Source organism: Xyrauchen texanus, chromosome 10 (genome assembly GCF_025860055.1).
Source record: "Xyrauchen texanus isolate HMW12.3.18 chromosome 10, RBS_HiC_50CHRs, whole genome shotgun sequence".
NCBI lineage: Eukaryota > Metazoa > Chordata > Actinopteri > Cypriniformes > Catostomidae > Xyrauchen > Xyrauchen texanus.
In genome coordinates, this window is record NC_068285.1 from 6,467,576 (window position 1) to 6,491,422 (window position 23,847).

General features: G+C 41.4%; 3 protein-coding genes across 3 annotated transcripts in view; 2 read left to right on the forward strand and 1 right to left on the reverse strand.

The window, feature by feature from the left end:
* LOC127650479 (uncharacterized) overlaps positions 1-23,847 on the forward strand; it is a 1,198,408-nt gene that overhangs the window by 401,077 nt on the left and 773,484 nt on the right.
* Positions 1-23,847, reverse strand: part of LOC127650380 (NACHT, LRR and PYD domains-containing protein 3-like) — a 1,539,373-nt gene that overhangs the window by 130,750 nt on the left and 1,384,776 nt on the right. The window lies entirely within an intron of this gene.
* The window catches only part of LOC127650387 (protein NLRC3-like), a 132,929-nt gene that overhangs the window by 77,010 nt on the left and 32,072 nt on the right, over positions 1-23,847 (forward strand). The window contains exons 6-9 of the mRNA XM_052135785.1: positions 6,136-6,252; positions 6,349-6,465; positions 10,150-11,964; positions 19,530-19,703. Of these exons, the coding sequence (XP_051991745.1) occupies positions 6,136-6,252; positions 6,349-6,465; positions 10,150-11,964; positions 19,530-19,703 (2,223 nt within the window). The remainder of the gene's footprint in view (positions 1-6,135; positions 6,253-6,348; positions 6,466-10,149; positions 11,965-19,529; positions 19,704-23,847) is intronic.

Genomic DNA, 23,847 nt, shown 5'->3' on the forward strand with positions numbered 1-23,847 from the left:
TTCTCATTCGAGCAGCTCACGTTCCTGGCTACCACAATACCATTGCTGACTCTTTGTCTCGTTTTTCCTTCCAGAAGTTCAGAACCTTGACTCCAGAATCAGATATCCATCCCTTTTCCCCTGACAGAGGTTTGGTCCATTTGCAACTTTGTCACTCATGCCCATTCCATTCAAAAAATCTGCGCATCCTCCATTCAAACCTACCTATCCGGAATCAACTTTATCCACAAACTCGCTACCGGCAACCCATGCCATTCCATTTCTCATTCTCACGTGTCGATGCTCATCAAAGGTCTACGGAAACACGAACCAGTCCCCCTCTCTAAACGCTTGCCGTTAACTTCAGACCTTCTTAGCCAATGCATCCTCATGCTACGCTCTGGCTACTTGAGTCCTTTGGTCGACAAAACGCTGGAGTCCATGTTCCTCCTCGCATTTTTCGGCTTCCTGAGGTGCTCTGAATTCGCCCCATCTACTTCTGCCTTCAACCCCGCTATTCATCCAAGCCTTTCAGACATCACAGCTCATACTTCAGATTCCCTCATATACACGCTGAAGAAAAGTAAAACCAACCAACTAGGAGAGTCATTCCCCATCTACATTTTTCGCCTCGACTCCTTTCTCAGTCCATACGAGCCACTTTCCAAATACATTCTTTCCAGATATGCCAACCATTCATTACCTCAAGAACCACTCTTTCTCGCAGAGAACAAAAAATGGCTACAAGATTCTGGTTTAACAAACACTTTCAAAATATCCTCAGCGCCTCCGAATATCTCCGAACACTACTCCATCCATTCCTTCCGGATCGGAGCAGCCACCACGGCCGCCAGCACAGGTATCTCGGATGGAACGATCAGAGTGCTAGGTCGCTGGTCATCCGAAGCATATCGCTCATACATCCGCAATAATCTCAATGATCTCCGTCAAGCTCAAGCCCGTATCTGCTCATTTAAAACTGTGGGGGTCTTCCAGCCACCTGGCTTGCTACCTAGCAAGACGAAGCCCCCACTCTGAGTCTCCCCGCCAAGACTCCCCGATCAGCCGGATCGAGGACCTCAACATCCTTCCCTCCCTATTTCATCCAAACACGACCTTTCAATAAATATACTTCATCTTCATTGTTGAGGCGTGGTCTTTGCTAGTGAAATACATTTATAAATATAACGAGCACATTAAGCCCAGCATTGTTTTGGATGTTCGGTAAGTTCCTTCTAAAAAAAATCATAAAAGCTGTCCAATCAGGTTGTGACTTTTTCCTGATGCCTTTGGTTTTGTATCGTTAGGTACGGTGTTAAAAATGCCAGTGTGGACGCTAAGCCAATGAGGACTAAATGTACCATTTTCTTTTTTGGTCCGGACCAAGAGAACCGAACTACAAGTGTGAACACACCCTTAGTGCGGTTCATTTGAATAAGTGTGAACACACCCTTAATCGAACCAAACCTGCCAAATGTGAACACACCATAAATGATGAGAGAATATCCATTTATGCGTGATCTTTTTCTTTAAATTAAGCAGAGTTTGAAGCTAATCCATGGTTTGTCGATCACGGTTAAAAAATTGTAACCTGTGATTAAAAACTTCACCTGTGAATAATTTTGTCCGCCATGATGGATTCTGAATCTAGCTGTAGATCGTTAATGCACAGGTCCGATCAAGCAGGTTGAGAACATGTTGCAGCAGCATTTTCAATAAGAATCAAGATGTGCAAATCTCTGCTCGACCACCTCCCCTCCCTTCAGTTCCACTATTATGTGGCAATAAATAAAGAGTTTATGCTGCTGGCTGAAGCGAGTATTAGAGAGGAGGGGAGCAATAATGATCACCTGTTGTAGCAAACCCCCAGCCAGGCAATGGTGAAGCGTACTGATGTTTCCAGAAGCCTTTATTTATGTTCAGCCGTCAGCCTTGGTTAAACACAAATCTACTTTCCTTTCATTACAACTTTTCTTCTTGAAACAACGTAAGAGCTACAGGACAGATAAATAACATAAAATTAGCTCTTACAAACATAAACATTACCCGAAGGCCGAATTAACCATACAAACAGTCATTTATAAATACCCTTTAGTGACGTTACCCGTGTAGTATCAGGGCTCTAGAATGCGACCAAAATTTGTAAGGGTGCGACTAATTTTTTTCCTTGGTCGCACCGGTGCACCTAACGTCCTCGCACGCATCCGCTGCTTCTCGCGAACTTTTTTTTTTTTCCATCTAACTAAGCGTTTGTTCTCCTAGACAGAACTCACTCATGGTTGGATCATATTGTGGTCTAAACCAATCAGAGACAGAGATGGGGCGGGTCTTTGCCTCTGATTGGCTGTGGTCCAGATATTCATGTAGGCTCCGTGCTGTGTGATTGAAATTGCGACCGAGCAAAAGAGAATCAGTTACGACAATCAGCATCAGCAAAAAAAAAAAAACGCAGAAGTCGAATAATGAAATGAAATAGACCCATAGAGAGTTTTTTCTGTAAGAAAAGTAGGCCTGTTCCTCCCTACACTCTACCCGGTCAATGCTCCGACAACAGCCCAGACACGGAGCTACTTCAGCCAGTCTCTCCAGTCCCTGGTAAGATGCCAAGTCCTGGTCCTTCGTCGGAGATGGCATCCGACTCAGAGACGGTTCATGCGGAGCAGTGAAGCAAATCTAAATAATTTAGCATTACAACTCAACTCGCAACGTTGTCAAAATATTGGCTTGTCATATTTTGTCAATAGATACACTACACTTAAAACATGTCACAGAACAAAGCAATAATTAGCGATCTATCCGAATCATCGTGGACGAAGTTGAGCTACAATCACACTGTATACAACTGGAAATATTGCCACTGTCTTTTATATCATTCTTCATGTTGTTAACCAGTCACGTTCAATTGGAGCACGCCACACACGTGCAGCTGATCAGATCAGGAGTGGAATTAAGACAAGTGCTATGAATTATTTTTATCTTCCTTATTAATCAACCTTTGGTGGATTTAAAATGCATCTAACAATAACGTTTATGTATTTATGCAAAATCTTGATTTGTCGATTAAAAAAAAATGGTGTCAAAACACAAATTCGAATTAATCAGAAAAATTGGCCAGCCCTAATTTACAGTATAGAACTACTGCCAAAGAGGAGGTGTGGGAGGAGAAAGGTCTCTCACTTTCTAGTAGACCCAGACCGATATGGGATTTTTGAGACCGATTCAATATCGATTTTAGAGGGGGGAAATTCACAGATTGCCGATATGGTAGCAGATATAGTTCATTTTGTGCTGGAATGAAAACAGACCCTTTCTATGTGGATTGTGCACTGATTTTGCACCGATATGACGATGCAAAGGTACTTGGAAGACTGCTTTTTAAAAAAATTAATTATATCAAAGAATATTTGACATTATTATTACACATAGTCAACAAATTCTAGAAATGAACACTGAGAAAATAAAGAATAGTTGGATAAAAAGGTGACCTTGAAATTGTGCCTTTAAAGGCGACGCAAACCGAGGAAAAATGTGGGTGCACCTAAATTTTGTGCTGGTGCACCTAAATAAAAAAGTTAGGCGCACCAGTGCAACCAAGGCAAAAAGTTAATTTGGAGCCCTGAGTATTAACAATGCTAAATAACTTACGTTAGCTTGACTTCACATGACACGAGAGATAATAATACATTCAAACACTTCTTTACAGTTGAATGGATTAACCTACATATTACTGCACATAAACATTATACAAGTTAAACACACAATACCTTGTTCCCGTTCTGGCTAGGTGCTTAAATTATCCTTGAAGATCTTTACACAATTTCAAAGCGAAATGTGATTTTTTTCCTCCTTACTTCAGTGCGTGCGTCTTACTAACTAGTCTCACCTTTTTTTAGATGCGAAATTAACATTACACTAGGATGCGCCAAAATAAAAGACCCGTAATATTAACAGAGAACATTAATAAAATAAAGCTCTGAAATGATTATCTTATTTACACTTTCCTTAGAGTTAGTTACACCTGTGGCTGGTAATAATAGAATAAATGTCTATCAGAGGGCTGATGGCACATCCACTGTTTGCTTACTCAGTCATTCATCTATAATTGTGGTCAGTTTGTTTTATTTAAACCACCTAAATTATTTAAATCAGAGTTTACAGTAATGGAGCAACAGCGTTCAAGTTAATCTAGATTATCTGTGAAATTTAAATCAACATCAAAATGTGGTTAAAGTGAAACCCTAATGAATTTTAAAGAAGTTTTAACAGAATGATCAGATTAACCTTCATTTAATCTAAGTTTATGAATGATTTGTATTGGTGTAACCCACTCTAACACTATTAAGACTACGGGCCCTATCTTGCACCCGGCGGAAATTACTTTGTACACTGACGCATGTATCATTCCTATTTTGCACCCGCGCAAAGCGGGATTTTCCCTCCACAGACGCACGTCGGTAAACTAGGAAATGAACTTGCGCTCCCTGGGCGGGTCGGCGCAAAAAGGAGGCGTGTTTCGGCGCAAACATTCCCTAGTGCTATTTTGCAGTTCCAGAAAACAATTCCGCCACTGACCAGAAAAAACCTAGTCTAAAGTCAGTGGCGCGTTGCGCGTTGTTCATAATGCTATTTTAAGCGCGCATGCTTGGCCATAATGTAGCGGGTGCACAACGCGCATACACTTTGATTCTCTCATCAACACAGATGCAGCAGTTTTTATTTTTGCAAATCATACATTATAACAAGGAAAAATATTAACACATGAGGGAAATCATTGTGGTGTCCATGAAGATGTAAAAAATGCGTCAACCGCAAGGGAACTATTCAATCCACATACAAGTCATTTGCGATGCTAATAGTAAAATCACCCATGTCTTTGAGAATTATCCAGGCTCGAGCCACGACTCATTTATACTAGCAAACTCTGCCATTCCTGCCATCTTCGAGGGGAATCCCCCGTCGGATGGGTGGCTATTAGGGGACAATGGGTATCCGTTAAAGACATGGCTGATGACACCATTTTTGATGCCAGCAACAATGAGTGAAATACGGTTTAATCGAAACACACACAAACACGCTGTGTAATTGAACGAACGTTCGGCATACTGAAAATGCGCTTCAGGTGTTTGGATAGGTCAGGAGGCACTTTACAGTACAGTCCTCAAAACGTTGCAGCATTCTTTGTGGCATGTTGTGTTTTACACAACATTTCCATAAATCAAGGTTGTGTTGTTGACATAGATGAGGAAACATTAGAGGACTTAAGGAGACGTGATGGTGAACTGCATCTGCCGATGCCACTTAACCCAAATGCTCCAGCAGCAGCACGGGACAGGAGAGCTTATTTGGCAGAAGAGCTGCTGCGTCATCTATAGTGAGGTAAAGCAAATTAATCTCGGTCTAATGTTCGACTACATTTCAAAAATATAACCATGCATATATTCGTGATTCAGAGAGAACGAGACCAAAACATCTGAAAGTATTTATTTGTGACATTTCTTTATTTACATTTGTCAAAATGAAAAATCAATATCAAACAGTAATTGATAAAAAAAAAAAAAAAAATACAAACGGAAAATTAGGTTGAAAAGATTTAAACAGAATAAATTTAATTATTTTTCCCTCCTCTGATAGTAATGCGGCGCGCGCCTGGTAAATCCGCCATAATAATAACAATCCGCCATGCAACATGCGCACCTGCTCTTAAAGGGTATGTTGGATTACGCTCTGATTGGTTTATTTCACGTTACGCCCAAACCACACCTATGAATAATGAAGCTATTTCAGACCAACCCCTTTTAAACTTGCGTCGGGCGCAAGGGTCATTTATCCCGCCGGTAAAATTGCAACAGCGCCCAAGACCCGCCCACAAATTTACTTGCGCTTTAACTTGATACTTGCGTTTCAGATCGTTAAAATAGGGCCCTATGAGCCAAATCACTAGAGAGGGGAGCGGAACATTCCCTAGTGGGATGATGTCCATCTCCTTTTAGAGGGACAGGTCTACCCCAAAAACCTGTCCAATACTCTATAAATCTGATGCTATTCTTCAAACACCACTCATCGTGTTGTCATATGCACAACTGTTGAAGAAGAATCTAATTGTCTGCATGAGGTTTAAATTAACTAATATGAACTCTTGTCTTTATTCTGTTTAAGTCAACTCCATATGAAGAGATCAGACTCACCGGAGCCCAGCTGTGTGTCCATGAAGAGTGACTGGTCTATGGATAAGCCAATTGAATTAAAGGGTGAACACACACCAACTGGTCTGAGGTACAACATGTTTGTCAAGATAGATAGAGATACTGTAGATTATTTCTATGTTAAAGAAAATCAACTATATGAACTCTTGTCTCTGTTCTGTTTAAGTCAACTCCATATGAAGAGATCAGACTCACCGGAGCCCAGCTGTGTGTCCATGAAGAGTGACACGTCTATGGATAAGCCAATTGAATTAAAGGGTGAACACACATCAACTGGTCTGAGGTACAACATGTTTGTCAAGATAGATAGAGATACTGTAGATTATTTCTATGTTAAAGAAAATCAACTATATGAAGTCTTATCTCTTTTCTTGTCTGGATAGGTCAATTCTTTTTTTTTTTTGTGATGTACTTGATTCAGTTGTGGACTGTGATTCCACATGTTTAAATGTGTTTAAATGTGTAATCGCAACTAAAATATTATCGCATGATTCTTTTTCACATCGTGCAAGATCAATATTTATCACAATATACATTAATATTTGCATATTTTTGAATATCCAAGTTGGCAGAAAAAAAAATCTTAAACAGACAAAATAGTCTAAACTACTAAACTTAGACTAAAATGTATTTTGAGCCCAGAGACAGCCAAAGCAGCGGGGTCTGAGGGATCTTCTACCAAAATATGACACTTGGCAGGTTTGGTTTGATTAAAACTTTACTACTACTTTATACTTTATGTGAGGGAACCTAATTGAATTGGATAAACTCAACAAAATTGGACAGGTCAAAGAAACCCCAGTTAAACCCCATTTTTAAAACATATATATATATATATATATATATATATATATATATATATATATATATATATATATATATTAAACAAAGATAAACGTTATATAGGCACAGTGATTTAATTTCAGGAAGGTCTACTAACATTACTGTTCAGGTGTGGTCTAAAAAGAAATCTAATAAAGTAATCAATTGTAAAATAACACTGCATAGTTTATCATATATTAATGCTTATTAAAGCAGAAGTTATTCATTCAAGAGCTGTAAGTGATTTTCTCTTTGCCTTTTGTTGTTTGATTTGCAGTAATGGCTCAATCGTCAGCATGTTTATTAGACTGCTTCCCCTTTAAGACCGAGTCTAATAGGCTCCTGATGCAGCATATTTTCTCCCAACTACTTCCATAACTACGTCCATTTAAGACATAAACTGTGTTTAAGTGAATCTCCAAGCCGGTCGTTTTGACATATTTTTGTGTATATTTGATCGTTTAGACGCGCACATGAAACCCAAAGTATCCTATACTTTGCTTGTCTCGTTGCGGTCTGTTTCAGAGCGCGCGCCGCACGCGTCCCACAATTTAGCAACAGTAGATAGACTGCATTTTACAACAATCACCGATCGTGCTGATTCTGACGTTAAGTTTGAGTTTTAGGGAGAAATGTCAGTGCACCGCTGTGAAGGGAAGGACGTTGTGCTAGACAGAATGCGGCTTATGTATAAATATTCTTTTTATAATCTTAGGAAGGCGAAATCTAAAATAAAATCAGACTAATATCACAGATCTAAAGTGTAACCAGGCTATGTTTGAATGTTTCGTTCTGTCACTCATTTAACAGGGCTCATGTTGTGCTCGCTGTAGCACCGCGTGAGAGATCTCTCTCTCTCTCTCTCTCTCTCTCTCTTTCTCTCTCTCTCTCTCTCTCTGACTGCGAATAGCTAAATTGCATCACAGACAAATGGTTTCATATTATTATACATAGAAATGGCTGACGAGATAAAATAATTTCTCTTTATAGCAATAATAAATGTATTTTCTTAATTTCTCCAGTACCGACAGCAGAACCGATAACGTCCGAGCTTACCAAAGCCAGTCCTTCAGTAGCCTATAGTGCGTTGGTATCTTTTTTATTACTTATTTCTCTGCATTGAGTGACAACCCTCTCAAATATAAGACACACAAACAGAACAAATAAAAGTCTCAGATTCACTGTCTGTAATTGCAAAATTCTTGCTTACTTATTGTGACATGATAGCAACCCTTCTGCTGTGATAATGCAACTTCAACTACGCTATCAATATCCAAAGTAGCCGAACGTCATGTCAACTATCGCGTTTGTCACGTTTTTTCTTGAAGTTGGCAGTAACATATCAAAACTTTTTAATTAAATATAAAGAAGTTATACAAATGTAATCCTTACTGTTTTCTCCAAGGAACTTAGCTCCTTCCTTAGGCACTGGATGAGGTCTGCTCACTCTGCTGGAGAATGACTCTAGGGGCAGCGTGCGTCAAACACGTGTTCCACAACAACACTAGGCTGCCCACAGATGCGCCTGCCTAATAATCGGCTTGATATACTTGGATATTGGCCGATGCCGATTATGTTAAAAATGCAAAAAATCTAAAGTGTCTAAAAATGCTAAACACAACTTTTTTATCGAGCTATACAAAGTAAGGATAACAATACTAGCCTAAAAATAATTATGAGTTTCAATAACGTCCATATGTCATTTTAATGTGTGGTCATCACTCTAAAAATTCCCAAATAATAATTCATCTGGCTCCTTTTCTTGTTGGACGAGATTGAAGATATGAACGAACAACATGCAGCTCATCTTATTCATCTGATCATTGTTCATGATGACTGATTCATTCATGTCGGTCGCGGCTCACGAACAAGATTACCAGTCCTTTACATTGAAGTTTGCTCACGACATAAACAAAATGACTGACTAGCCCAGTTGAAGGGGTGTATTTACTCAGAGGGTCCAACCATGACATGCTTCGTCACAGCCGCTCTCGGATACTATTGGCTCACACTAACGTCAGTCTTTAAAAGAAACACAAAGGAAGACAAATGGAATTTGCATGTCTAGAAAAGTACGAAGACACTTTAAAATAGTTTAAACACTATAAGAGTTGGTAGCACAAATGGCAAATCTTACGACTAAAGTATACTTAGATTTTGAAGCAAACGTACAGGACGCGTAACACAAATCTCATGATCAGCAGAGTGCACGAGCACTGTACACACGCAGTGTAATGTGCAATCACATTGTGGCACATCTTCCATAAACTGGTTCCTGGAGTGCCATCTTAACTGATGTTCACCACAATGGTCTTCAATCATTTTTAAATATTCATAAAACTGAGAATATGTTTTGTGTATACTTATAAACTTGTCTTAATGCATTTCACCCCTGTCTCTCCATGTTGAACGTGATTGACTCACATGCCAAACTGAACGAATGACATTCCTCCATCTCAATCAGTTGTTCAACAGATTTTCATTCATGAGTAATTTGCAAACAAGTTTTACATTCAGTATTTTTGAAAAGTGGCTGGTAAAATTGGGCATTCGCCCTCCACTGTGGCTAGTGGGCAAAAAAGATAATTTCATATCCTGAATTTCCCCACTTGATCTGCGCAGGTTGAAAGCACTGAATTCTGACACAATAATCATAATACGTGTAACTTGTGTTGTGAATGTGCTGTTTCTGTAAAAAACACACTATACACTCAATGCAAGATCCTAAACTGGCTAAATACAAACAATTTATATCAGTTTCTAAAGTATGAAGAATTCAGAAAACAGCAGATTAACTTCTAAAGAGTCGCTTATACTCGAGTATATTATTTCAGGAGCTCAGGTTTTTACAACAAGGACAGTTGTTCAGTATTGTGTATGTAGTCTGACTTTTATATGTTTGATACATGTTTAAGAATATTTGTTTAAAGTTGGGTTTATTACAGTTCATCACGTTTTTTGGCATTTTGCACATTATCGTCAACTAAAATATAATTTTTTTTCAGTGACAAAAATGTTATGCAATTTTAGATTTGAGTAACACTTAAAATGAATGAAAATGACATGATGAAATATATACTTATTTTAAAGGACATATTTGACAAAAGACTGAAAATGATAACAAAAAATGATTTCAATCTTACAGTCACTCGCAACATGTTGAAGTCCAAAACACATTCAAATCCAATCTGCTGAAGAAGTTTCAGTGTTTGTGTGAGGGAACAGCAAAGCAGGAAAACCCAACACTCCTGAATGAGATCTACACAGAGCTGTACATCACAGAGAGTGAAAGAGGAGAGATCAATAATGAACATGAGGTGAGACAGATCGAGAAACAGTCCAGAAGAGCAACAACAGAGGACACACCAATCAAATGCAATGACATCTTTAAAGCCTTACCTGGACAAGACAAACCCATCAGAACTGTGCTGACTAAAGGAGTTGCTGGAATTGGAAAGACAGTCTCTGTGCAGAAGTTCATTGTGGACTGGGCTGAAGGGAAAGCCAATCAGGACATCCACATCATATTTCCACTTCCTTTCAGAGAGCTCAATCTGATGAAGGACAAAAAACTCAGTCTTTCAGATCTTCTTCAGGTTTTCTTCAGTGAGACAAAAGAAATGGAAATATCCAGAGATGAATATAAAGTTTTCTTCATCTTTGATGGTCTGGATGAGTGTCGTCTGTCTCTGGATTTTCAGAGCAATGTGAGACTGTGTGATGTCACTGAATCAGCCTCAGTGGATGTGCTGTTGACAAACCTGATCAAGGGGAATCTGCTTCCCTCTTCTCTCATCTGGATCACCTCCAGACCAGCAGCAGCTGAACTCATCCCCTCTAAGTGTGTTGATCGGGTGACAGAGGTACGAGGATTCAATGACCCACAGAAGGAGGAATACTTCAGGAAGAGAATCAGAGATCAGCGTCTGGCCAACAGAATCATCACACACCTGAAGTCATCAAGGAGTCTATTCATCATGTGTCACATCCCAGTGTTCTGCTGGATTTCAGCCACTGTTCTAGAGAGACTGTTGAGTAAAGCAGAGAGAGGACAGATCCCCAAGACTCTCACTCAAATGTACACACACTTCCTGATCATTCAGACAAACATCAAACATGAGAAGGACTATGAGATTAAAAGTAAAAACAGAGACATGATCCTCAAACTGGGGAAACTGGCTTTTAAACAGCTTGTGAAAGGCAATCTGATCTTCTATGAGGAAGACTTGAGAAAGTGTGACATTGATGTGACAGAAGCATCAGTGTACTCAGGATTGTGTACTCAGATCTTCAGAGAGGAGTTTGGGTTGTATCAGGGGAAAGTGTTCTGCTTTGTTCATCTTAGCATTCAGGAACATCTAGCAGCTCTATATGTGCACCTCTCCTTTACAAACAACAACATGAATGTGTTTGAACAAATCACCAAACAAAAACTCTTCTCTAAAGTTTTAAAGTTGATGAAACAGAATTCATCAAAACAGGTTTCTATGTTTGACCTGCATCAGACAGCTGTGAATGAGACTTTAAGGAGTAAGAATGGGCATCTGGATCTCTTCCTTCGTTTCTTTCTGGGTCTCTCATTGGAGTCTAATCACACTCTCTTACAAGAACTACCGACACAGACAGGAAGCTGCTCCTACCACAAAGAGGAAACAGTGAAATACATCAAGATGAAGATCAGGGAGAATCACTCTTCAGAGAAATCCATCAATCTGTTTCACTGTCTGAATGAACTGGGTGATGATTCAATTGTGATGGAGATCCAACATTATTTGAAATATGGAAAAATAAAAGAAACAAAACTCTCCTCTTCACAGTGGTCAGCTGCAGTGTTTGTGTTGATGACCTCAGAGCAGGAGATGGATGAGTTTGATCTGAATCAGTTTATTGGAGCACATAATAAAGCAGATGAAGTTCTTCGGTATCTGCTGCCTGTGATTAAAGAATCCAGATCAGTTCAGTAAGTAACACTCACAATAATCACAACATTGTTCAAACGTCATCACATTTAGGCTACAAAGGGAATATCACACTAAAGTCATTTATCAGGACAGGTAGATGAACATTCACAGTGCTTACTACTAACACCAAAGAGATTTTTGTGAGGATATTTTGAGATCATAGAGGTCTGATCATGGTGTAATGATGTGATGGGGAATTGAATGTAATAAGGGAAGGACTGACAACACTGTCTTCAGATCAGAAAAGTGTCTTCAGATCAGAAAAGTGTCTTCAGATCAGAACAGTGTCTTCAGATCAGAAAAGTGTCTTCAGATCAGAAAAGTGTCTTCAGATCAGAACAGTGTCTTCAATTCGATTCTAAAAGGATCCAGAAGCCACTGAAGAGAAATGAGAAGAGGTGAAACATGAGAGAATTACTGAAAGGTTTAAAGGTTTAAGGTAATGTCATGAGTGAAGTGTATTTAACTTTGCTCCTCTGTAATTACTGTATTTTCCCTAAAAGTGTGTATCACCTGGTCACTATCAGGTGAGGAAACATCATGGCCAGACAGACAGACAGACAGACAGCAGCAGAAGTGAGAGGGAATTATAGCTATTCAGAAAAACGTATGCAATTTTGTTTAATGAGTGGACACAATCCTTAAAAACTGCAGCAACCTGCTTTCAACAATACTTCATAACAGGCTTCTATAATGACATCCTCTATGTAGAGCTGGTCATGGGCAATTTCTTTTTCTGATGTTTTTAAGTTGACCGAACATGTTAAAACACAACAGTTAATGCAAAAATTTAATTCATGAAACTCTGTCTTTTATTTTGATTTAGTCATTATGATGTTGACTGCAGATATTTGGGCAACAATCCTAAACAGATAAGTGAACAATAGCTCAAATCTTTAGAGATCAGAGTAAGTGTTCAGTATATTTGTATATGTTTTCTCCATTTTCACACTGTAAAGTCGACCTTTTCTCGGCACACGACAAACTACCACCGATAGACCAGATGTCATACATTTCCTCTGGAGAGTCAAACAGGGGGTGCGTGGGGTGACGACCCATCTGCGGATGTGGAATTTTGGGATCCGATTTGAGAATTTTTGATCTGATTTGAGCTTTGCATGCATTAAAAATGTTGACCTCGAGGGACTATACCGTATGCGACACCCGACTGGATGTGATGTATTCCAATCAAATCTATGTGTGCAAGGGGAGAATTATTAATACTTCTTTGTTTAACTTTATCATGAACTCTAGATACTTGCCAAATGCGTAAATGTAAATTTACTTGTAAAAATGCATTGATATTGGTAAAGTAATACATTATTAATTTAATATTTATATTTTATTAATTTTAATATTTTCTTTATATGTTCCCTCAAAATATTGGCGTCATTTGTCCTGTATGCATAGCTATTTATTATTTGTATCACCGTTTAGTGTAAGAGATGCACCTCAATGGGGAATACGATATATATGATTGTTTATGTTGCTAATATATAACAAAAATCTTTTGCAATTACAGTAAATGTGATTTAATGTATGCATGTGTTATTTATTTCTGTACATGCAAAACATACATATTAAAAATCACATCTATGAATTTCTGCTTCGTATCATGGTTGTTGTAGCTGTTAATTATTATAACAATAACAATAAAACAGTATCAAAATAAATTATTCTGTTAATTATTTTTACAGAAGTGTAAGCCCGTTTATCGGTCCAATGGCGGTCTCAAATAATACGGGTGAAGGTCTCTGCGCATTACTGTCTTTCTTGTTACGCAACACAACAAGATTAAATGAAATACATTTTCTCTTATGTATTACCTCGTTATTTCATCTGACTCCATAAATGAAAAAGGTTTTTAATGATATCTGAGCATCATTAAAAGTGAGCGAATGTTTGATTATTCTTTTAACTCCTTTAATTATATTTGACCTGTTTAGATTAAGAAACTATGTCGCTTTGAGGTCCTCGCGTGTTTTTCTGTACACCGCGGGTCTCACGATCACAATCGGCCAGTATTGGATCATCAAACAGAGGTAATTGCTATATACCTGAGATCGGTCACATTCACGCTCACACAATCAAAGATACTTCAGTATAGCCCCCATGGAATTGCATACACTTGAATGTAACTTAACGTTTTCTTCAGTAGAGGTCACGGCCACTATTACAGATGTAAGTTGACCAACATAACTTCTCTTGTAATAGCTTTTGATTGGCCATGTGTGGTTTCCCACATACACTTATCTAGAGAAACATCAAATCAAAACAGAGGTAAGACACACCCGAATTTAGATTGGTCAAGCAGCATTTGCTGTTCTAAACAGAAATTCCCTTTTTGTCTTTGCAAACCAAGTACACTTGAATTGATGCCAAATATTAGTCGTCACTAATCTGACGCAGACTTGCGGTAACATACAAATCGTTTAATCTGTTTGCGAAACACAATGTCAGAGTCAGAATAAAATCAAATGTTGACAATTTATTGACCAGGTAACATAATCAATTCATCAATTCCAATTAGACAGTGATAAGTCAAAAGTTAGACATTTTATCAAAACATAAGAAATTCGAATTGCAATCACCTGATATAAATTAAACACAGTAAACCGTGTGGGATCGTCTGACTACAGAGAACCATGAACAATGTGTCACATCTCCTTAAATACCCAAACCATGAACAAAGGGAATTTTGGAAGTGGTTAGGTTTGGAAGTCTTGGGGACATACCTCATTAACATACAAGCAGGGATGGGGACAGACCTCCAGAATTATAAAGCATTTGGCAAAGACCTTATACCTTTGTTGTCATTAAGTATTACAAACCTGGGAATGAGAGCACTATACCAGACGCACTGAGACATTTTAAATGATACCAAACATGTTCCACTAGTTAGATTATTTGTATACATCACATATTATATTTTGTTGCATGTAGATAAGGAGGGGGGGCAGATATTTGTGCCTAAATTGGCCTGAGGTTAGATAGAGGTCAGATGTGAGATTTGTGTTTTATTGTCCTTGCTCAGTAGGATGTGTTGACTCAGGTGAAAATGTTCTTCTGTGTGAGAGTTTTTATGACTTGGTTCTCGCAGAGTTAGACATACGGGTATTTAAAGCGGGAAATGCATCTGTTTCATTCAGGATTTGTCTGAGGAGCCGACGATGAGGTACCGCCGCAAGAGTGGTTAGGTTCAGTGACGTGGCTGGGAGGACACAATATCTTGTTCCCTCCATCAGGGAACAGAGATTACAACAGTAACCTAGACGTTCCCCGTCTGTCGCTCACTTCAACGTTGTGTCGAAGAAGCGACACTAGGGGTCCAATTTCAATCACGCCATGCGCTGAACCATGTATGTGCGTTGCTGACACAGGTGCGGGCAATGCCCCATAAAATCGCCAAACCTTCTGGTTCTTTACGTCCCGATAGGGGGATCAAGGCGTCATGCCAAGCATGGGAGCAAGCCGCGCCTTTTCTCTTTCTATGTTTCTCGCATAGAGCTAAAGCAGCTGGGGCCATCTTAATGCTATCATACGCATCAGGGAAGGAGTTGTATCCCAGTTCTCCTATTCTTTCAGGGGGGAAAGACCCTGCGGAGACCACACCTGCCCAGACTGGGGGAGGTAAAGGATGGTGAAATACATAACATGGGCTTTTAGGTCACATGTGGAGAATGGCGCGGTGGTAGATCCTACCTTACTGAGAGGGAGGAGAAGCTGCAAACACGGTGACCAGGGGTCTGGGAGGACTGCCCAAGGGAGACGTGGGTCCACTCGCAAGGGTTCTGTACTGCGGAAAATACACACAGGGGGATAAGTCCATGTAGGTGTCCTGACCTGTGGAGCACCAATGCCAGGGCAGGGTAGATTGAGTACCCGCATTGGTCTTGGTCGGCAAATTCCTCCGCTGAATTCGTGGACCAGAGGGTTAGGGAGGAGTCATCCAGGGAGCCGAGTTAGTGGGATCTCCTGGGGTAAGAGCACACGGTATTACCTCAGCGGAGAGAAAAGGCGCTACGTGCAAGCGGTCCACCCGGTAAGTTGTCACAGTGTTACCAAGTTCTACCAGCTCGGACCTGAGAAAACACGGGACGAAACCGACTCAACCCTGAGATTGTAAAAAATCTTGTAAATGTATTGGGTGTTGTAAATGTATTGGGTGTTGCTCTGCATATATCTGCTAGGGAGGCGCCTTTGGCAAGTGCTCATGAGGATGCCACACTTCTGGTCGAGTGTGCTCGAACCCGCAAAGGGGTGGGCACGGCCTGGGTGTGATAGGCCAATGCTTTGACGTAAACCACCCAGTGGGAAAGCCTCTGTTTGGAGACAGCGTTCCCTTTCCGCTGTCCACCAAAGCAGACAAAGAGCTGCTCAGAACATCTAAAGCTCTGCGTGCGTGCGGTCCAAATAGATACGCAAAGCACATAGACAGCATCGAAGGAGCTTTCTCCCATGGCAGAGCTTGCAGGTTCACTACCTGGTCTCTGAAGCGAGTCATAGGAACCTTGGGCACGTAGCCCGGTCGCGGATCAAATGAGTGTCTGCCGGACCGAACTCCAGTCAGGTGTCGCTGACAGAGAATGCTTGCAGGTCCCCTACCCTCTTGATGGAGGCGAGTGCGATCAGTAAGGCCGTCTTTAAAGAGAGGGCCTTGAGTCCAACTGATTCTAGCGGCTTGAAGGGGGATCTCTGAAGGCCCAAGAGGACCACAGAGAGATCCCAGGAGGGGAACAGGCTTGGCCGGGAGGGATTCAATCTCCTGGCACCTATTAGGAACCTGATAACTAGGTCGTGCTTACCCAAAGACTTGCCGTCTACTGCGTCGTGGTGGGCCGAGATAGCGGCTACATACACCTTCAAGGTGGAGGGGGACAGCCTCCCCTCTAACCTCTCCTGCAGAAATGAGAGCACTGACCCAACTGCGCAACTCTGTGGGTCTTCAGCGTGGGAAAAACACCAATTTGCGAACAAGTGCCAATTCAGGGCATAAAGTTGCCTAGTAGAAGGGGCTCTGGCTTGGTTGGTCGTGTCTACGACAATAGATGGTAGGCCAGCTAGATCTTCCGCATGCCGTCCAGGGGCCAGACGTGGAGTTTCCAGAGGTCTGGGCGCAGATGCCAGAGCATGCCCCGTCCCTGAGAAAGAAGGTACTTCCTCAGTGGAATTTGCCAGAGAGGGGCTGTCGCGAGGAGCACGAGGTCCGAGAACCAAGTCCGAGAATGCCAATAGGGGGCCACCAAAGTGACTTGTTCCTCATCCTCCCTGACCTTGCATAGCACTTGTGCAAGAAGGCTCACTGGGGGAAATGCGTACTTGTGCAGCCCGTGGGCCAGCTGTGTGCCAGCACGTCTGTCCCGAGGGGAGCCTCCGCTCGGGCGTACCAGAGCGGGCAGTCGGAGGTCTCTCTGGAGGCGAATAGGTCTACCTGTGCATTGCCGAACTGTTCCCAAATCAGCTGGACCGACTGGGGATTAAGCCTCCACTTTCAGCTGGGGGAACGCTGTCGTGATAGCGCATCCGCTACCATGTTGAGGTTGCCTTGGATGTGAGTGGCACGCAGTGACTTGAGTCAATTGATGTGCCAGCGCAGCGGGGGCTGAGAGCTGGGCCCAGGTTGTGGCTGAGCTGCACGCTTTATGGAAGCCGCAGGAGGACGCCCTCGGTGGCCAGACGGGGCACGGCCAGTGCTGGAGGTGCGACGGGGCATGATGTGGGAGATAGCCTCCGTCTGCTTCTTCACCACTGAGAACTGCTGGGCGAAGTCCTCAACGGTGTCACCAAAAAGGCCGAACTGGGAGACGGGCGCGTTGAGAAAGCGTGCTTTGTCTGCGTCGCGCATCTCGACCAGGTTCAGCTACAGATGATGTTCCTGGACCACGAGAGTGGCCATCGCCAGCCCGAGAGCTAAGTGCAGATCCTGCAGCACATCAGGGTCAGAACTACTAACGACACAGGTGGATCACAACCGCTCTGTCCAGGAAGGCTGCGGGAAGGATGGAGGGTTCCAGTCCAGCCCCACGCTGAAGGCGGCCCTGGCAAACGAAGGCTGCGTGGAGGATGGAGGGTTCCAATCCAGCCCCATGCTGATGGCGGCCCGGGGCAAGCATGTCGACATCTGGGTGTCATCTCAGACTGGGCGTGCTGACCCGAAGGTGGCAGCCCAATCAAGTCATCCGCGTCAGACTCCAGACCACTCTCCGATGCAGCGGCGAGCTCATCCAGCTCGGGGGGGCTCCGGTGGATGAGCAGGCTGGCCGCGAGGCGAGCTGCTGTTGTCTCAAGCCCGGATGGAAGAAAACGAGCATGCCGGGGAGCGGGTGGTTCATGGGGACGTACACGGCGAAACCGAGCCCACTGCTATCCCCAAATCGCCTCCATCGCCAGCAGGGTCATCCTCAATCCCGTGGGAAGAAAGAGCGACACGGGGGAAGGAAAGCCGCGACCGAAATGCTGCCATGGTCAGGTTCTCACAGTGAGAAAACGAACCATCAACAAACACTGCCTCGGTGTAATCGCTGCCCAAACACACGAGACAGCGCCTGTGACCGTCGGGAGTGGAGAGCACTCTACTGCATCCAGGAACAACACAGGGGCGGAAAGGCATCATTACAAAGACGCATCCTGAAAAGGACTTTCAATGCCACTGTGTATTGCTCTTTAGAGAAAAACTCTTTTTTTAGTTTTTAAAAAAACTTTTTTGTAACAGAACAGTCAAAGCGCACAGAAAGCTGCTGATATGCGCCGTAAATCCAACAGCATGTGCTAACGCCAGAGATGAGAGAATAACCAGTCGCTCGCAGCTCGCTGCACATACAACCGGTTGGCTCCAAAGAATATTTCTGAATGAAACAGACGCATTTCCCGCCTTAAATACCTGTATGTCCGGGGGAGGGACATGCAAATTCTGTCTGCCAAATTCTCATTGGCCTTTTCTCTAAGTTCAGAGATGCAAAAGGCTCTCAAGAGAGACCCGTAGTGTTGCTTCTTCGACACAACGTCGAAGTGAGCGAAAGATGGTAACAAAGAGCTTTTATTAAAAAAAAAAGAAAGAACAAAATACAAAACAAAAACTCTCACATTAAAATGAACAGAACCAACATGAAATTAAGAAAATAAAACTAACAAGACAAACCAGGGACACAGGCTAGGAATGACTATACAAACTCTCAAAACGATCTGACAGACACAAGAGGGTTGAAGCAATGTAGAGGGAGAGCACATGAGGAACAGGTGATGACAATTGACACAACAATGAGCAGATGAGGAGGTGTGGCAAGGGGGAATGAGGAGAGGGAGTAAGGAGAGCACATGGCTGACAAAAACACAAACAAAGACATGTGCTCAAAACAAATACAGACATGGACCAAAACAGACAGAACTCCAGAACAAAACATGTAGGGAAGTCCAGTAGAAGTACTTACATTTTTTTACAAACTCCTATAAGCAATCAAATTTTTGGGGGGCCATATGTTTTTCCTTTTTACCCAACAGCTGTACTAAGAAGCCTTTACTAAAATGTATAGATTAACACACTGGTATCTTGTAATTTCTCTCGCAGTCTGATGGGCTGTAATCTGACAGAGAAAAGTTGCTCAGCCCTGGCCTCAATTCTCAGCTCAAACTCCTCAAGTCTGAGAGAGCTGAACCTGAGTAACAATGACCTGCAGGATTCAGGATTGAAGCTGCTCTCTGATGCATTGAAGAGTCCTCACTGTACACTGGAAATACTGAGGTTTGTGTTTGCAGATTCATTAGTGTATTGGAATATATGATATGAATATATTGTGGTTCATAGCTGTGGTTACTTTGTACCAGTGGTCGACCGATATGGAGTTTTTAATGGCCGATGTAATACTGATATCCAGAGAGCATGGTTACCGATAGACAGATACAAGGCCGACATTTCACAAAATGTATTATAGTAACAAACATAAAATTGCTAATAATAATAATAATAAACTCATATTTAGCACTATATTTATTGAATTTTACACAAAACAAAAAGATAATACTGAATTTTAAATGGTTGATAGCAGATTTTTCAGATTTCTGTTTAGTCATCTCATTTAAGTCATATTAGTAATTTATTGATGAAAGTGAAGAAATTGTTATATATTAGGAAGAAGGAAATAACAGTTTATACAGTAGTCCAGCAACCATGAATGGAATGTCCACATTAGCAATCACATTTACTCAAGAAATACAGAATCAAACCAATTGTACAAACAGTGTAGATTGAATAAGAAATGTACTTAAAGCACACATGAAGAGCTTTTATCTTGTGCTGTATCCCAAAATGTAGGCAGCTGACTTGCTACCTAATCAGTTATTGGCTTAACTGACAGCTTTTTTTAATTAATTGAACATTTAAGGAAACTGATATCCGAACAGTTTGAAAAACACCTTATTTTCATCATACACTCCTATACAGCCTCCGGAGGTAGCATTTTCCTGGTTTCAAACTGTGGCGGTGCATGAAAAAATCTGCCCAATCCATGCCTATATATGGAACAGAAACAATTAAGCAAAATTATAAAAAGGAAGGTAAAGACGGAGACAGAAAAAGTTGAGAGGAGCTAGAAGAAAGCAAGGTGCACGGATTACCTGAGGGTGTTTGAGATCGGTTCCTAAGCTAGAGCGGGACGCGCCCTGTGTTTGGCCAGTGTTAACGCTGGAGTGAAGCGGTTATGCGCCGTACTTCCTTATGCCGGCTGCAGAGTATGTCATCTTATGCAAAGGATGTGGTCAAGTAACCAGCTCAGTTAATCGACTTGTGTCGGCTTCTCTGCAACCTCAAGCCCCGAAAATAAATCTCCCTGCCATCCCTGCTCAGTGTTTTGCAAACACACACACACCCACACAAACACGCGCACACACACACACACACACATAACCGCATACATTCACAGCCCCACATTTGCGCCTCTCTCAGAGTGAGTGTTGCGTGTAGATTTCCTTTTCTTTAAATTCAAGAAATGTTTTCGTGCCAATCGAATTACCCTCTATTTCTTGCCTCCCTGTTGTTTAGTTTTTTTGATACATGTGAGTGAAAAGGACACTCAAAATCTACTGATTTTGACTTAAAAAAATATACAGGTGCATCACCGATAGACATTTTCCGCTACAGTGTTTTGTTATTTTTGATAACTGTTTCTGTTAAACATTGTGCTATGGTTGTATTATGGATGGGGGCAAAAATATATAATATTTAACTGCATTCAGTTGTTTGTGCAGTTTTTTTTTGTTTTGTTTGTGTGTGTGTGTGTGTATGTAACTGGTGTTTTTTGTGAGCTATCCCATAAGAGTTAAAATCTACTAGTGACAGGCTTGACCTGTCTGGTGCCCCAAAAATTTTTTTTGGAACTATTTACAATCCAAAATTTAACCTGGTTTTTGGGCCCGCCACTGTTACAGAAGTGGCGCCCGAAAAGGGACCTGAATATTTAAATTTGGTAACTCTAATGTGTTTGTGATTAACTGAACCTGAATATTTAAATTTGGTAACTCTAATGTGTTTTTGGATAATTGAATAACTGAAATTCTGTGAACTGAAACATTGAAACCATATGGGTATTATTTTTTTGTGATTTAAGACTGTTTAAAAACTGTTGAATCTTTGAAAAAAAAAAAGATAATTCTAACCTTTCATGTTGAAAATCATTGTAATTTGTGTCTATTGAACTGAAAAAAAAACAATAATAATTATCATGCTAACCATTTATGTTGGAAATCCTTGTAATTTGTGTGTATTTGAGGGTTGAAAAACGAAAAGGGTATTTGTGTGTGAATCTGGTGCAAATTGAGTGAATTTTGATTTGTATAATTGAAAGTTAATTGATTATTGAAGTGTGGTTTGTTCACTGAATACTTGGTGTTGTGTTTTGTATCTGGTGTATGAGTAGGAGGTACATTGTTTGCCAATTGTGAAAGTAAAAAGGTAACCAGGGTTTATTATCCTGTTTTGTTTCTCCCCTTGTGGCCCCAAAATACTGACATTTCATTTATTGATTATTTGCAAAGCATTTTGCATTCTTCATTGACACAAACACAACAAAGATGGCCGCTTCTATACCTCCCCAATCCACTTTTGTGGAAACTTTAGATATATCAACCCCAAACTGGCCACCTGTGCAACTACTAGAGCAGCAACCAGTATTTTTCCCATCATCCCATGCTGCCACATTTCATTCCACCCCCACTCAGTTCAGCCGTATCATGCCTGTAACCCATGTGCGTTTTGCTTCCCTGACACCAGATGGCAGCCCTGTTGTCCAAGCTCCCACCTTCCAACAAGAACCATATTCCATGCAACTATGCACTTATTTCCAAACTTCACCTCCATCTTCGGTGGCACAGCATGATCTGCCTGGTATTCTCCCAACTCCTGGAAAGGAAATTCACCATCTTACTGCTCAAATACAAGGTAATTGGGACAACCTGTGTGACTTCATGAAATATCAAGAGAGAGCTTTAAGTGAACTTACCCAGGGGCAAAAAACGGCAACTTTCAAAAACGAAAGGCAACTCTCAGACTTGACTGCCAAAATGGAAGCCAACCAATGTAAAATTTTCACGGTGTTAACTACATCAAAACACCAGGGTGAGACAGATTCCAACCAATTACTTAAGGCCACAAAAGTGATGATTTCAGAGGAACTACAAAAAGTTGAGTCAACCTTGCTTTCAGAAGTCCGCTTCATGGTGGAACAGCTCCAGGTAGAGCTTCAGAGGGACATTAGAGCCATAAAAACGAATCTTCAAAAAGATAACGAGCAAATATCTACTGAGTGTAATAAGTGTATTAGCCAAATTGACAAGCTGACTACACATGTCAAGGAACTCTGAAATGGAAGAAATCAAACAACACGAAAAGAAATTGGCTGCTCTCCAACGAGATGTACACTCCCCACCCATCACCACATGCCCTTCACCACCAGAAAATGTTCCCATGCTTCCTATGCCTGCTGGTAAAAATGACCATTTAAAGTTAACCTTTCCCACATTTGGAAGGCCCTCCGATGACACTGATCCTCTCCTATACCTAACTCGATTTCAGGACATCTTAGAATTGCATCCCCTCGCAGAGGTTGACCTCCTGGCAACTTTCCGCAGCGTACTGCATGGCACTGCACTGGACTGGTGGGAAACCGCCAGATCCTCAATAACGACATGGAATGAGTTTGAACCTGCTTTTCTTTCAGCCTTTCTCTCCGAAGACTACGAAGATGAGCTGGCTGAGAGAGTCCGTACAAGATCCCAGGGAGAGAGGGAAACCATCAGAGATTTCACCTTTACATATAGAGCTCTCTGCAAAAGATGGAAGCCTTCTTTAACAGAAAGTGACATGGTCAAAATTATTCTAAAAAATATAAAACCTTACCTCGCCATCCAGTTACACAGTTGTGTGAACACAGTTGAGGAACTTGTCAAATTGGGGCATCAGCTGGAGCGAGACCATGAGCAGCAATTCCAATATGAAAAATTTATGGACTGAAAACCTTCACCAGAAGTGCCTAAACTAATTTCAAACAAAAACACTGATAAGCCTCTAGTGCAATGTTGGAGGTGTAAGGGACATCATTCACCAGGCCACTGTCCACATTATGACTCCTCATCACCAAATCGATCTGTGAAGCAGAACAGTCACCGGACATTTCATTCTCATAAGTCTGGAGGTCAAGCAACTAACAATTCTGTCACTGCTTCAACCACAAAAATGTTGTTAACCTCCAAGAAACCACCTCCCATAACAGCCCCTATTACTCCTGTCATCCCTCAACAGTTAATAGTCCCAATCTGCATCGGCGGTTGGTCTGGAAAGGCCATTGTGGATACAGGGGCAAGTTATAACCTGATCCATGAGAGTCTGTGGAAAA